We start from the raw sequence: 16,659 nt of genomic DNA on the forward strand, positions 1-16,659 counted from the left end.
ACAGTACCTGCACATACATACACACACACACACACACACAATCCCAGGCTATAACACACTGTAACATGTAACGCACAGATAGTGCCACAGTACCTGCACACACACATACAATCCCACACTAACACATGCCACAGTACCTGTACATACATACACACACACACACACACACACACACACACACACACACACTGTCCCAGGCTATAACACACTGTAACATGCCACGCACAGACAGTACCTGCACATACATACACACAATCCCAGGCTATAACACAATGTAGCATGCCACGCACAAACAGTGCCACACTACCTGTACATACATACTTACACACACAATCTCCCAGTCTATAGCACACTGTAACATGCCACGCACACACAATCTCCCAGTCTATAGCACACTGTAACATGCCACGCACACACAATCTCCCAGTCTATAGCACACTGTAACATGCCACGCACACACAATCTCCCAGTCTATAGCACACTGTAACATGCCACGCACACACAATCTCCCAGTCTATAGCACACTGTAACATGCCACGCACACACAATCTCCCAGTCTATAGCACACTGTAACATGCCACGCACACACAATCTCCCAGTCTATAGCACACTGTAACATGCCACGCACACACAATCTCCCAGTCTATAGCACACTGTAACATGCCACGCACACACAATCTCCCAGTCTATAGCACACTGTAACATGCCACGCACACACAATCTCCCAGTCTATAGCACACTGTAACATGCCACGCACACACAATCTCCCAGTCTATAGCACACTGTAACATGCCACGCACACACAATCTCCCAGTCTATAGCACACTGTAACATGCCACGCACACACAATCTCCCAGTCTATAGCACACTGTAACATGCCACGCACACACAATCTCCCAGTCTATAGCACACTGTAACATGCCACGCACACACAATCTCCCAGTCTATAGCACACTGTAACATGCCACGCACACACAATCTCCCAGTCTATAGCACACTGTAACATGCCACGCACACACAATCCCGGGCGCTCACAGCCGGCAGTAACAAAAAACCTCACACCTTAGTTATCTATTTTGAAGTTTAATCTGAACAATTTTTTTCCTCCCAATTTCTTGTGAAAAAAATCAGCATGTACTTTTAAAAACACTTTCCTCCTTTTTTTTTTTTTTTAATACAAGACAACTCAGCAAATAATAAAGTTAATGAAGAAAAGAATGAAGTGGGAGAGAGAGAGAAAGCGGCACATCTCCGCACTCCCCCGATGCTGCCATCAAAAGAACTCTTCAACATGGATGCAGAGGAAGGGTCGTTCCTTGTGCTACTTCTCACAGGAGAGGCACCACAGAAGATGGGAACCCCACTTCTTGGTGAGGTTCCCTGGTGTCTTTGCAGGAGATTTATGGATGAGATTTTCTGAAGGTAATCCAGCTCCTGGGTGCCTTATTGCCATGGCAGTACTAGTCCCTGGTCTTTACAGGATGGGTAACTCAGTATCTAAGTGCCATAATAAAGTTTTTGTCACCTCCAGCCCTTGTACAAAGGTTTCCTGTGTAGATAGCCCTAAACGCACTCCCCTAGTACAAGGGATATGCCCTGCCGTAGAGATGGAGAAGCGATTAGGAGTGTGGGCAGCATTACCCCTCCAGAAAGAAAATGTCAATGGGATCTCTCTCCGTTATAACATTAGTGCTTGAGAGGGACCAGTAATGAGCCTGCAGAGCCACCCCTCACAGTCCATTCTGTGCATGCAGTGCCGTTCATCAGAGGAATTGGCATGTCGCAGGGCGCTCAGTGCAGAACCAGCCGGTGGCAGTATTATCACTTGTGCAGTACAATGTGTGTGCACACCGCAGCGGCATCGTGTGCTGTGTTCATGCCAGGGATGCCTTTGTATGTGTAAATTGTCTGTAGAAAGCCGAGGATCGGCTGCTGGGATTCATTTACAGAACTGGGACAAAAATCAGTTTCCACGTCTCAGAGAAAGGCCACAGAACCTTGTGAGATCCTTACAGCATGCAGAAGTGCAGTCCATATGCCCTCAATGCTTCTGTGATACACACTCAGCCTTGCTTAGCACCAGAATACTGAAGTAGACCCCACGGGTTGGGCATTATTGATGGCATTTATTGTGCAGGGAAGTGGTGCAGGTGGCTCTGCAGGAGTGGGAGTGCAGGGGGAGGGGGAGCTGCGGGCTGGGACCTGACCCTGATAATATTATACAAGACTGCAGCTGCCGCCGCTTAACAAATCCTACATTAAAAAACAGGGTATTTATATTACACATGTATAAATATATATATATTTAGAACGCAAATGACATTTACAAAGAGAATACAAACTGCAGGACAGACCAGCTCAGTGTGTGCTCACAACTCGTGTTTTACAAACTGTGTGTGTGTGTGTGTGTGTGTGTGTGTGTGTGTGTGTGTGTGTGTGTGTGTGTGTGTGTGTGTGTGTGTGTCTGTCAATGTGTACATCCATGGTCCCCACTTCTGTAAGTCCATGTCTGGATTTGTGTGCAGACCCCTGTTGAGTCATGTGATTTCTTGTTGGACTCTACAGTCATACACACACCGGTTTAAGGGGTGTGTGTGTGTGTGTGTGTGTGTGTGTGTGTAGAGCAGCGGGGTAGCATGTGTTGTAAGGTTGGGATGTCAGCCTGGTTTGAGAGTCCTGCCCTCGAGCACGGATTGTTGCTGGATGTGATGGGAGTGTGGTGTACAGGCAGGAGTAGCGGCAGTGTCACTGTTGGCTCTTGTTGGTACTGTTCTTGTCAGTGGAGTTGAGGTTGGGGTCTTGGGGTGAAGAAGAGCGGCGCGGAGGCATGCGCTCATTGATTCGGTCTAACCCTCGGGCTTCTTCAAAACTGCGAATCTTGTGCTGCGGAGAGAAACCTCGTACAGCTGTGGGGAGAAGACACGCGGTTACAGACGGCGCTGCCAGGTGGAAGAAAATGGAACTTGAGTAATGCTGGGTACACACAGATAGGTATATGGATCGTCATATCGATCAGCGAGTGTGTACACCCGACATAGCAGTGAACGACATACAGTAGTTTAAAGATGCATCTGACCGGCCCTGTGGCACAGCGGAATCAGACATTCCTGTATATGTGCATGAGTTTATGGGCGACCCGACGAGCGCTTGAACACTACTGGCTGTAGGGACCACAGACACTGACATCACACCCGCCCACTTGTAACGTCTGTCCCAACACACTGAAGGTGTGTACACACGGTGAGATTTCTAGTCAAAATCGCAAGGAAAGTTAGTGGAAATCACAAGGTGTTAGGCAGCTTGCGATACAGATTAGATCCCGATGCGCGCTCCCGTGGGGTTGGTATCGCAAGGCTAGATAGACTGTAAATCTTGGCTATGTAGTGTACTATCTAGTACATAGTGTAGTCAAAATTGGCACTTAGTCAAAATCGTAGAGAGACAAAATCTCAAGTACAGATAGTCCAAATCTGTGCTATCTGGGCTCTGGGGGAGTTCAAGGGAAGTCGCATAGTCAAAATCGGGCATAGCAAGGATCTCGCCGTGTATACACACATTGAGCTTACCTAATCGCCCGCTATGTGGCACGGCAGTGGGCCGGCGGACAAGTCGGCCAAGTGTGTAACCAGCCTAAGAGGCAAAGCTGGCAAATAGCTGAATTAATGAAAATCACAAGATTCAACTATTACTCTTAAATGGATAGAGGACTAATAAATGAATAAATGAGGACACAAATTTAGTGTCAGGCTCGGGGTCCATAATGTGATTTTTGGAGTAATGTTTTTTTCTTTGAATATATTATTGACATCATGAAAAATATAGTTTCATGCACAGTTATTAGCTTATTAGTTTTTAATACACATAACAAGATACTGTGACCCACTATTACCATTCCGAACTGTGCCCTGATCCATAAGTCAAGAGCACCCATCATACACCTTGTGTGTTGCCAATACTAACACATCGCCCCCAAGTGTCCGTTCTGCTAACTGTTAGCAAAGCAGCCAATACAATGTGTGTAACCAAACATATTGCTGTGGACAAACGTTTCTCTCTTACCTTCCTGAGCCTCAACTGCTTCTACTGTGGCTGTATGGGAAACACAATGAGACAGCGCGTCACTGGGACATCTGACTGTCCTTACAATGCACATTACAATAATAATTCAGACTAGTTATTCACGTCTTTAATGCAGAAAGTCCCAACACAATCAGCTCACACAAGGCTCTCGCCAGAGTTATAGGAGGATAAAGGAGAATGGAAAACCATCACTGGCTTCCACAGACATAATCATAGATTTAATGGTAGACACTGTAGAGTAACCTTTCCTGTATTCCTAATCCCCACTACGCTGTACACACATCCACACACATTATATATATATATATATATATATATATATATATATATATAAATCTTTAATGTCACTAACCAGTAACTGGAATAAAGTACATGAATGCAGTAAGCCAGAGGTTCTCAAGCTTTTTTGACCCCTAGGCCAACTGTCTCTTATTGAGAAATGTAGAAGGGGTGGTATTCAGTATGCCGGCTGTTGGGATTCCGACGCTCAGTATACCCGCACAGGAATCCCGACACACCGACAACTATTCTCCATCTTGGGGGTCCACGATCCCCCTGGAGGGAGAATAAATAGCGTGGCGCTCATTTGCGCTCGCCCAGCTGCCGGCGGTCGGGATCCCGGCCGCCTGCATAACATACTACACCCATTTAGAAGAAATATTAAATTAAGTACATTGTATTCATGTCATCCTTAGGTTCAACTGTGTGTGGTGAGGGACAAGATTTTCTTGAATTTCTCCACATATTTTATGACTCAGAGCCACCAGCACTGGTAGTGCCTATTACATTGACCATAAGTTATTTGAATTGGTCCTGCACCACCACCATGAGGCACCCCTGCACACAGTGTAAGAACCACTGCAGTAAGCAATGATGTTAATGTTCATATTGAATATTGAGGTTATATAACAGTTCACTGATTAGCTTTACCCCAACACCGTACTCTCCCTGAGTGTACAAAGAATCACTATACTGCCATAACCTGACAATGCAGGAGCCCACTATGAAAGCATGGTGATCTCCATCACTCGTTGTCCTGACTCTCGCTACGTCACTCCTGTATATGTATAGAGATATAGCGCTATGAAGCTGGAGGACAGCAGCACTCGCACCCCCACAGTATGTCTTACCGCTCTCCAGAGTTTGTCTCCCACCGGACAGGACACCCTGGGGCAGTGTTCCTGTGGGTGTCAGGCCCTTCAGTGTCAGCACACTCTCACTCTCCTCCCTGTGGCAGAGACAGCAAGAGGTCAGGCTACAGGATTACATAGTGCTGCAGTGTTACATGAGAAAGTCCTGCTGAACAGCCTGTGTTCTACGTTATAAGTGAGGGACATCAGGCATAGTGTGACAGCACACAGGATGCCCCTACCATCGAGGCTGCACTGGTCGCGTGTGGTAGCTCAGCACCCTAATGTGACTTCTACTGGTGTCTCCCTACACATTTATACTCCCTATAGAAACACAAATGGATATTTACTGGTAGAGCCATCTACCTCCATTGGTGCAGCCATTGTGTGGCTGAGACAATATTCTTGTGGACGCCACCTATGAATTCACTAGTGACATTACTGCTGTATAAAGGGCCTCACCAATGTCACAGGTTTCTAATGAATGGATAGGCTGCATTGTCCACCAACAAGCACAACTGTAACATTGTATTCCAATTTATTGTCAAAATGTTCATGACCGACGGCTATGTCAGGTTCCTCATTACATGTCTTGCTGTTACATAACCAGTATAAGTAAAGTTAGTAGGTATTCCTCCGGGGCCGAAGCACTCATCCAGGGTGAGCTGTGAATTGGCAGCTGTGTCTCCTTTCATGGTGATGAATTACGTTAGCTGGGTTTATGTGAGTTTACTCTGGTGTATGTAGTAAGAAATAGGGCCTGACTCAGAGGAGTACACAATGCTGATGTACTCTGGGGTGTGTAGTAAGACACTGGGTTTGACTCAGAGGAGTACACAATGCTGATGTACTCTGGGGTGTGTAGTAAGAAATAGGGCCTGACTCAGAGGAGTACACAATGCTGATGTACTATGGGGTGTGTAGTAAGAAATAGGGCCTGACTCAGAGGAGTACACAATGCTGATGTACTCTGGGGTGTGTAGTAAGAAATAGGGCCTGACTCAGAGGAGTACACAATGCTGATGTACTCTGGGGTGTGTAGTAAGACACTGGGCCTGACTCAGAGGAGTACACAATGCTGATGTACTCTGGGGTGTGTAGTAAGAAATAGGGCCTGACTCAGAGGAGTACACAATGCTGATGCACTCTGGGGTGTGTAGTAAGAAATAGGGCCTGACTCAGAGGAGTACACAATGCTGATGTACTCTGGGGTGTGTAGTAATACATAGGACCTGACTCAGAGGAGTACACAATGCTGATGTACTCTGGGGTGTGTAGTAAGACACTGGGCCTGACTCAGAGGAGTACACAATGCTGATGTACTCTGGAGTGTGTAGTAAGACATAGGACCTGACTCAGAGGAGTACACAATGCTGATGTACTCTGGGGTGTGTAGTAAGACACTGGGCCTGACTCAGAGGAGTACACAATGCTGATGTACTCTGGGGTGTGTAGTAAGACACTGGGTCTGACTCAGAGGTGTACACAATGCTGATGTACTCTGGGGTGTGTAGTAAGACACTGGGCCTGACTCAGAGGAGTACACAATGCTGATGTACTCTGGGGTGTGTAGTAAGACACTGGGCCTGACTCAGAGGAGTACACAATGCTGATGTACTCTGGGGTGTGTAGTAAGACACTGGGCCTGACTCAGAGGAGTACACAATGCTGCTGTACTCTGGGGTGTGTAGTAAGACATAGGACCTGACTCAGAGGAGTACACAATGCTGATGTACTCTGGGGTGTGTAGTAAGACACTGGGCCTGACTCAGAGGAGTACACAATGCTGATGTACTCTGGGGTGTGTAGTAAGACATAGGACCTGACTCAGAGGAGTACACAATTCTGATGTAATGTGGGGTGTGTAGTAAGACACTGGGTCTGACTCAGAGGTGTACACAATGCTGATGTACTCTGGGGTGTGTAGTAAGACATAGGACCTGACTCAGAGGAGTACACAATTCTGATGTAATGTGGGGTGTGTAGTAAGACACTGGGTCTGACTCAGAGGTGTACACAATGCTGATGTACTCTGGGGTGTGTAGTAAGACATAGGACCTGACTCAGAGGAGTACACAATGCTGATGTACTCTGGGGTGTGTAGTAAAACACTGGGCCTGACTCAGATGTGTACACAATGCTGATGTACTCTGGGGTGTGTAGTAAGACACTGGGCCTGACTCAGAGGAGTACACAATGCTGATGTACTCTGGGGTGTGTAGTAAGACACTGGGTCTGACTCAGAGGTGTACACAATGCTGATGTACTCTGGGGTGTGTAGTAAGACACTGGGTCTGACTCAGAGGAGTACACAATGCTGATGTACTCTGGGGTGTGTAGTAAGACACTGGGCCTGACTCAGAGGAGTACAAAATGCTGATGTACTCTGGGGTGTGTAGTAAGACACTGGGCCTGACTCAGAGGAGTACACAATGCTGATGTAATGTGGGGTGTGTAGTAAGTCATAGGACCTGACTCAGAGGAGTACACAATGCTGCTGTACTCTGGGGTGTGTAGTAAGACATAGGACCTGACTCAGAGGAGTACACAATGCTGATGTACTCTGGGGTGTGTAGTAAGACATAGGACCTGACTCAGAGGAGTACACAATGCTGATGTACTCTGGGGTGTGTAGTAAGACATAGGACCTGACTCAGAAGAGTACACAATTCTGATGTAATGTGGGGTGTGTAGTAAGACACTGGGTCTGACTCAGAGGTGTACACAATGCTGATGTACTCTGGGGTGTGTAGTAAGACATAGGACCTGACTCAGAGGAGTACACAATTCTGATGTAATGTGGGGTGTGTAGTAAGACACTGGGTCTGACTCAGAGGTGTACACAATGCTGATGTACTCTGGGGTGTGTAGTAAGACATAGGACCTGACTCAGAGGAGTACACAATGCTGATGTACTCTGGGGTGTGTAGTAAAACACTGGGCCTGACTCAGAGGAGTACACAATGCTGATGTACTCTGGGGTGTGTAGTAAGACACTGGGTCTGACTCAGAGGTGTACACAATGCTGATGTACTCTGGGGTGTGTAGTAAGACATAGGACCTGACTCAGAGGAGTACACAATGCTGATGTACTCTGGGGTGTGTAGTAAAACACTGGGTCTGACTCAGAGGTGTACACAATGCTGATGTACTCTGGGGTGTGTAGTAAGACATAGGACCTGACTCAGAGGAGTACACAATTCTGATGTAATGTGGGGTGTGTAGTAAGACACTGGGTCTGACTCAGAGGTGTACACAATGCTGATGTACTCTGGGGTGTGTAGTAAGACATAGGACCTGACTCAGAGGAGTACACAATGCTGATGTACTCTGGGGTGTGTAGTAAAACACTGGGCCTGACTCAGAGGAGTACACAATGCTGATGTACTCTGGGGTGTGTAGTAAGACACTGGGTCTGACTCAGAGGTGTACACAATGCTGATGTACTCTGGGGTGTGTAGTAAGACACTGGGCCTGACTCAGAGGAGTACACAATGCTGATGTACTCTGGGGTGTGTAGTAAGACACTGGGTCTGACTCAGAGGTGTACACAATGCTGCTGTACTCTGGGGTGTGTAGTAAGACATAGGACCTGACTCAGAGGAGTACACAATGCTGATGTACTCTGGGGTGTGTAGTAAGACACTGGGTCTGACTCAGAGGTGTACACAATGCTGATGTACTCTGGGGTGTGTAGTAAGACACTGGGTCTGACTCAGAGGAGTACACAATGCTGATGTAATGTGGGGTGTGTAGTAAGTCATAGGACCTGACTCAGAGGAGTACACAATGCTGCTGTACTCTGGGGTGTGTAGTAAGACATAGGACCTGACTCAGAGGAGTACACAATGCTGATGTACTCTGGGGTGTGTAGTAAGACACTGGGCCTGACTCAGAGGAGTACACAATGCTGATGTACTCTGGGGTGTGTAGTAAGACATAGGACCTGACTCAGAGGAGTACACAATGCTGATGTACTCTGGGGTGTGTAGTAAGACACTGGGCCTGACTCAGAGGAGTACACAATGCTGATGTACTCTGGGGTGTGTAGTAAGACACTGGGCCTGACTCAGAGGAGTACACAATGCTGATGTACTCTGGGGTGTGTAGTAAGACACTGGGCCTGACTCAGAGGAGTACACAATGCTGATGTAATGTGGGGTGTGTAGTAAGTCATAGGACCTGACTCAGAGGAGTACACAATGCTGCTGTACTCTGGGGTGTGTAGTAAGACACTGGGCCTGACTCAGAGGAGTACACAATGCTGATGTACTCTGGGGTGTGTAGTAAGACACTGGGCCTGACTCAGAGGAGTACACAATGCTGATGTACTCTGGGGTGTGTAGTAAGACACTGGGTCTGACTCAGAGGAGTACACAATGCTGATGTACTCTGGGGTGTGTAGTAAGTCATAGGACCTGACTCAGAGGAGTACACAATGCTGCTGTACTCTGGGGTGTGTAGTAAGACATAGGACCTGACTCAGAGGAGTACACAATGCTGATGTACTCTGGGGTGTGTAGTAAGACATAGGACCTGACTCAGAGGAGTACACAATGCTGATGTACTCTGGGGTGTGTAGTAAGACATAGGACCTGACTCAGAGGAGTACACAATGCTGATGTACTCTGGGGTGTGTAGTAAGACATAGGACCTGACTCAGAGGAGTACACAATGCTGATGTACTCTGGGGTGTGTAGTAAGACATAGGACCTGACTCAGAGGAGTACACAATGCTGATGTACTCTGGGGTGTGTAGTAAGACATAGGACCTGACTCAGAGGAGTACACAATGCTGATGTACTCTGGGGTGTGTAGTAAGACACTGGGCCTGACTCAGAGGAGTACACAATGCTGATGTACTCTGGGGTGTGTAGTAAGACACTGGGTCTGACTCTGCGGTGTACGAATAGTTCCGACAGTCATTGACCGATGTTGCTGATGATGCGTCTTTTGTACATAAGCGGTAGATTAGAGACGCCGTCTGGCACAGACTCCGTACCAGCCTATTTTCACAGAACTGCTACGTACGGAATTGCGTTCACAACAGAATTTGCGACAGTTTTGAATCAAGCGCACTGTGTGTAAGAAGCCGATGTACTATGTTTTGCAACATCACCTGAGTACGGAGAAGACTCGGGCCATCTTCCCGATCGCTCGGATCTTGTTCCGAATAATCTCTTTGCGCACAGTAGCGCCACCTTAAAGGGAACAGAAGGCGATGTTACCAATTACATGAAGAAAGAAAGAAAACGGACAGGCGATACAGAAAGTGCAACTTAACTACAAAAACAGGATGCGCAGCACATACATGTGTGTCTAACGCAGGTATGTGACCGCCTTGTGCTTCATAGCTGGACATGCATAGTAATCAGGAGCAACCATTCACAGGATTACACGCACAGCCGGGTGCACATGCTGGAATCATACAAATGATGGTACTAATAATCACTGCAGGACCCAGCCCTCCATATAACACATGTAACTCTGACAGGGAAGGTGGGCTCCTCTCAGCTCTGGGCCCCATAGCAGCTGCACTGCCTGCACTTATGGTAGCTACACCCTTGTATATAACACATGTAACTGTGACAGGGAAGGTGGCTCCTCTCAGCTCTGGGCCCCAGAGCAGCTGCACTGCCTGCACTTATGGTAGCTACACCCTTGTATATAACACATGTAACTGTGACAGGGAAGGTGGCTCCTCTCAGCTCTGGGCCCCAGAGCAGCTGCACTGCCTGCACTTATGGTAGCTACACCCTTGTATATAACACATGTAACTGTGACAGGGAAGGTGGCTCCTCTCAGCTCTGGGCCCCAGAGCAGCTGCACTGCCTGCACTTATGGTAGCTACACCCTTGTATATAACACATGTAACTGTGACAGGGAAGGTGGCTCCTCTCGGCTCTGGGCCCCATAGAAGCTGCTCTGCCTGCACCTCTGGCTGCTACGCCCTTGCTCCATTACATTTGTTTCCTTAATATATTGCTTGTGTGAATCTTGAAGGCTAACGCCACTCTATAATAATAATGTATGTAACTGGGGAAACACAAGTGGCAGCAGCAGGCCATTTCTCTATTGTCAGACATTTGCCAATATTAAGTACTTTGTACAGTAGGTGGTTGTTCTAACATAAAGATTCTAAACAGGCAAAACTCACTTTTCAGTACCTCTACCCTTTAGATAGAACACTGGGCTGTTGGTAGGATTGTGTCTATAAATCTGTGTTTCCACATAAATGCTCCTGGATGTGTCCACGGTTTGCCACAGAAAGTATAAGGTGATGCCTGATAGCACCTCCAAGAACGTGTTTCAATTATTCAATTTTCATTCTTGAACCTAATCTGTATTTATCAACAGATGCCAGAATCATACCACCACCTCCTATCAGAATGAGAGTACCCCTGTATGCCACCTTCGTGTGCTACCCCATGCTCTTACAGCATAAATGGGCTCTGACATTTGTCCTGCTGTCAGCACTCTGCAGCAGAACAAGGTTTATGACCCCTGTAGAGGATAAGGGGAACCCAGACTGGTGAATCTGTGTTACTTATCACCATGAGGCTGAGAAACTCTTGTCTTTGATTCTTTTGGCAGATACAGGTGGCCAATTTCCAACCACAATAATAAAGACAGCTTATAGGAAGGTTCTGTACAGTCTTAATTATAAGATGTCAAAATGGGAAAAGGATAACTCACTTTCCAGTGTGTCCTCTCCATCTGTGATCAGCTCATCATCCGAGCATATACTGAGAATATTAACCAGCATCTCTGTAACTGGAGAGAGAGACGGCAAGGTCACACATACATACATACATACATACATACATACATACATACATACACACACACACACACACACATAGGTGTATCTATAATAATTTAAAATTATCATAATATTCAGGAAAACTGGTACAATCTATATATTAGGGAGAGATGGATAGATTAACATGATATTTAAGGTCTGTCCACTAGAAGCAGTTAGCCTGCGTCCTTGTACGTTAATGTACAAGTTACTGCTACGAGACTTCTAATATAGCTATTACATGTCTGAATCACACACGCTCGGGGTATCCTTGTAATGTAATGAGCTAGTGATGGTCATGTGACCCACTTCAGCAGAAGCGCCATAGTTTAGACCTTAGTGAGCACACAGCACAATATACAGTACGTAGCAGGCCAGTTTATGATTTCACTGTACTCGCTTTGTTACATCATCATCCGGTCACAGTGTTGTAACAGGTTAGGAAGGAATTGGGTGGTGATGTCACACTGAGCACCATACAGTCACAGTGTCCATGTAGCAGGTAAGATTCACTGGTGATGTCACAGACATGGCACAGTGCAGACGCAGTAATTGGGTGGTGATGTCACAGTGAGCACAGTGCAGTCACAGGATCTAATTCAGAGATGGACACAGATCCCTGCATACGCAGCCCGATCTGCCGCCATCTCCTCACATGCTGGGGGCCACCCAGCACAGAGCAAGGCCACCCAGCATGCGTGACAGGCTGCCTCCCGATGCGCATCGAATTAAGGTTGACCCCGGCGCACTGTCAGGTGGTCCGCCCCCATTTTTGGTGTGTGCCACGCAGCCGCCTCGAAAACACTCCCGGTATTCCCCCGTTCGGCCCGCTACGCCCCTCCAGCACTGTGTCTCCGCCCCGTGAACACTCCGCTGTGTCAATCACATAGCAGCCGCATCCTTCCGGGATGCAGCCGCAACATGTAAGGTCATGCACGCGCACTGCAGCAAGTGCACAGACCACCCAAATCTCTGAATGAATCCTACAGTGTCTATGTCACAGGTTAGGAAGTAATTGGGTGGTGATGTCACAGTGAGCACAGTGCAGACACAGTGTCTATGTCACAGGTTAGGAGGTAATAGGGTGGTGATGTCACAGTGAGCACAGTGCAGACACAGTGTCTATGTCACAAGTTAGGAAGTAATTGGGTGGTGATGTCACAGACTTAGCACAGTGCAGTCACAGTGTCTATGTCACAGGTTAGGAAGTAATTGGGTGGTGATGTCACAGTGAGCACAGTGCAGACACAGTGTCTATGTCACAGGTTAGGAGGTAATTGGGTGGTGATGTCACAGACTTAGCACAGTGCAGTCACATTGTCTATGTCACAGGTTAGGAGGTAATTGGGTGGTGATATCACAGTGAGCACAGTGCAGACACAGTGTCTATGTCACAGGTTAGGAAGTAATTGGGTGGTGATGTCACAGTGAGCACAGTGCAGTCATAGTGTCTATGTCACAGGTTAGGAGGTAATTGGGTGGTGATGTCACAGTGAGCACAGTGCAGACACAGTGTCTATGTCACAGGTTAGGAAGTAATTGGGTGGTGATGTCACAGTGAGCACAGTGCAGTCACAGTGTCTATGTCACAGGTTAGGAAGTAATTGGGTGGTGATGTCACAGTGAGCACAGTGCAGTCACAGTGTCTATGTCACAGGTTAGGAAGTAATTGGGTGGTGATGTCACAGTGAGCACAGTGCAGTCACAGTGTATGTCACAGGTTAGGAGGTAATTGGGTGGTGATGTCACAGACTTAGCACAGTGCAGTCACATTGTCTATGTCACAGGTTAGGAGGTAATTGGGTGGTGATGTCACAGTGAGCACAGTGCAGACACAGTGTCTATGTCACAGGTTAGGAAGTAATTGGGTGGTGATGTCACAGTGAGCACAGTGCAGTCACAGTGTCTATGTCACAGGTTAGGAAGTAATTGGGTGGTGATGTCACAGTGAGCACAGTGCAGTCACAGTGTATGTCACAGGTTAGGAGGTAATTGGGTGGTGATGTCACAGACTTAGCACAGTGCAGTCACAGTGTCTATGTCACAGGTTAGGAGGTCATTGGGTGGTGATGTCACAGACTTAGCACAGTGCAGTCACATTGTCTATGTCACAGGTTAGGAGGTAATTGGGTGGTGATGTCACAGTGAGCACAGTGCAGACACAGTGTCTATGTCACAGGTTAGGAAGTAATTGGGTGGTGATGTCACAGTGAGCACAGTGCAGTCACAGTGTCTATGTCACAGGTTAGGAAGTAATTGGGTGGTGATGTCACAGTGAGCACAGTGCAGTCACAGTGTATGTCACAGGTTAGGAGGTAATTGGGTGGTGATGTCACAGACTTAGCACAGTGCAGTCACAGTGTCTATGTCACAGGTTAGGAGGTCATTGGGTGGTGATGTCACAGACTTCGCACAGTGCAGTCACAGTGTCTATGTCACAGGTTAGGAAGTAATTGGGTGGTGATGTCACAGTGAGCACAGTGCAGTCACAGTGTCTATGTCACAGGTTAGGAAGTAATTGGGTGGTGATGTCACAGTGAGCACAGTGCAGTCACAGTGTCTATGTCACAGGTTAGGAAGTAATTGGGTGGTGATGTCACAGTGAGCACAGTGCAGTCACAGTGTCTATGTCACAGGTTAGGAAGTAATTGGGTGGTGATGTCACAGTGAGCACAGTGCAGTCACAGTGTCTATGTCACAGGTTAGGAAGTAATTGGGTGGTGATGTCACAGTGAGCACAGTGCAGTCACAGTGTCTATGTCACAGGTTAGGAAGTAATTGGGTGGTGATGTCACAGTGAGCACAGTGCAGTCACAGTGTCTATGTCACAGGTTAGGAAGTAATTGGGTGGTGATATCACAGTGAACACAGTGCAGTCACAGTGTCTATGTCACAGGTTAGGAGGTAATTGGGTGGTGAGGTCACAAACTTAGCACAGTGCAGTCACAGTGTCTATGTCACAGGTTAGAAGGTAATTGGGTGGTGATGTCACAGTGAGCACAGTGCAGTCACAGTGTCTATGTCACAGGTTAGGAAGTAATTGGGTGGTGATGTCACAGACTTAGCACAGTGCAGTCACAGTGTCTATGTCACAGGTTAGGAGGTAATTGGGTGGTGATGTCACAATGAGCACAGTGCAGTCACAGTGTCTATGTCACAGGTTAGGAGGTAATTGGGTGGTGATATCACAGTGAACACAGTGCAGTCACAGTGTCTATGTCACAGGTTAGGAGGTAATTGGGTGGTGAGGTCACAAACTTAGCACAGAGCAGTCACAGTGTCTATGTCACAGGTTAGGAGGTAATTGGGTGGTGATGTCACAGTGAGCACAGTGCAGTCACAGTGTCTATGTCACAGGTTAGGAGGTAATTGGGTGGTGATGTCACAGACTTAGCACAGTGCAGTCACAGTGTCTATGTCACAGGTTAGGAGGTAATTGGGTGGTGATATCACAGTGAGCACAGTGCAGTCACAGTGTCTATGTCACAGGTTAGGAGGTAATTGGGTGGTGATGTCACAGTGAGCACAGTGCAGTCACAGTGTCTATGTCACAGGTTAGGAAGTAATTGGGTGGTGATGTCATAGACTTAGCACAGTGCAGTCACAGTGTCTATGTCACAGGTTAGGAAGTAATTGGGTGGTGATGTCACAGTGAGCACAGTGCAGTCACAGTGTCTATGTCACAGGTTAGGAGGTAATTGGGTGGTGATGTCACAGTGAGCACAGTGCAGTCACAGTGTCTATGTCACAGGTTAGGAAGTAATTGGGTGGTGATGTCATAGACTTAGCACAGTGCAGTCACAGTGTCTATGTCACAGGTTAGGAAGTAATTGGGTGGTGATGTCACAGTGAGCACAGTGCAGTCACAGTGTCTATGTCACAGGTTAGGAGGTAATTGGGTGGTGATGTCTGCACTGTGGTCACTGTGAACGTTTCTTTGGAGTGCCCGGAAAAAAGCAGGCGTGCCCAGCCATTTGGAGGGAGGATTCCTGACGTCAGCTCCAGGCCGGATCATCGCAGCGGCTGAGTAAGTCCTGAGCTGTGCAGCTCTCTACACAAGCGATCGCACCCCTGCACAACAACTACCCCCTTCTCCTGTAAGAAGCAACTACCTGATCGCAGCACTGCAAAAAAAACGCCTGCGTGCGAACAGGTCTGAATCACCCCCTTTGTCTGTTTGTTAGTACCCAGTCTTGCTTTGTCACATGTACCCAAAAGTTATTTATAAGTATACTGAAAACATGTTGCTCATCACTGTAACGTGGTGATAATACATACATAACATTTTATTACCAAGCTCATTTGATGTTTGTTACTTACTATTTTCTAGGAATAAAGACCAACATATATTTTTTGAGACACTATTATAGTTTTCGGTCTTCTACAATTGTATATGTATACCTAGAGCATCCTGCACAATGGAGCGTTATGGACCAAGTTACATACACTGTATCATACACATACACATACCTTTCTCCCCTACAAAGGGCAGGGACCAGGTGAATACATCCATGAAGTTTGGCAGCCAGTAAGGGTGAGGAGAGCAATTAAACTGACGAATGTTCATCACATTATTTTCATACTTCAGCACTGCGGCTGTAAGGAGAATAGAGGAAGCAATAAGTACGGTAGTTTCACATACAGAGC

At 47.1% G+C, this 16,659-nt stretch overlaps 1 protein-coding gene across 1 annotated transcript in view; it reads right to left on the minus strand.

The window, feature by feature from the left end:
• Positions 1-1,067: 1,067 nt before the first annotated feature.
• PPP3CC (protein phosphatase 3 catalytic subunit gamma) overlaps positions 1,068-16,659 on the minus strand; it is a 63,070-nt gene continuing 47,478 nt past the window's right edge. The window contains exons 9-14 of the mRNA XM_063931797.1: positions 16,483-16,608; positions 11,907-11,984; positions 10,330-10,411; positions 5,211-5,308; positions 4,060-4,089; positions 1,068-2,906 (exon numbers count right to left, since the gene is read on the minus strand). Coding sequence (XP_063787867.1) covers positions 2,746-2,906; positions 4,060-4,089; positions 5,211-5,308; positions 10,330-10,411; positions 11,907-11,984; positions 16,483-16,608 — 575 coding nt within the window. The 3' untranslated portion in view covers positions 1,068-2,745. The remainder of the gene's footprint in view (positions 2,907-4,059; positions 4,090-5,210; positions 5,309-10,329; positions 10,412-11,906; positions 11,985-16,482; positions 16,609-16,659) is intronic.

Source organism: Pseudophryne corroboree, chromosome 6 (assembly GCF_028390025.1).
Source record: "Pseudophryne corroboree isolate aPseCor3 chromosome 6, aPseCor3.hap2, whole genome shotgun sequence".
Taxonomy (NCBI): Eukaryota; Metazoa; Chordata; class Amphibia; order Anura; family Myobatrachidae; genus Pseudophryne; species Pseudophryne corroboree.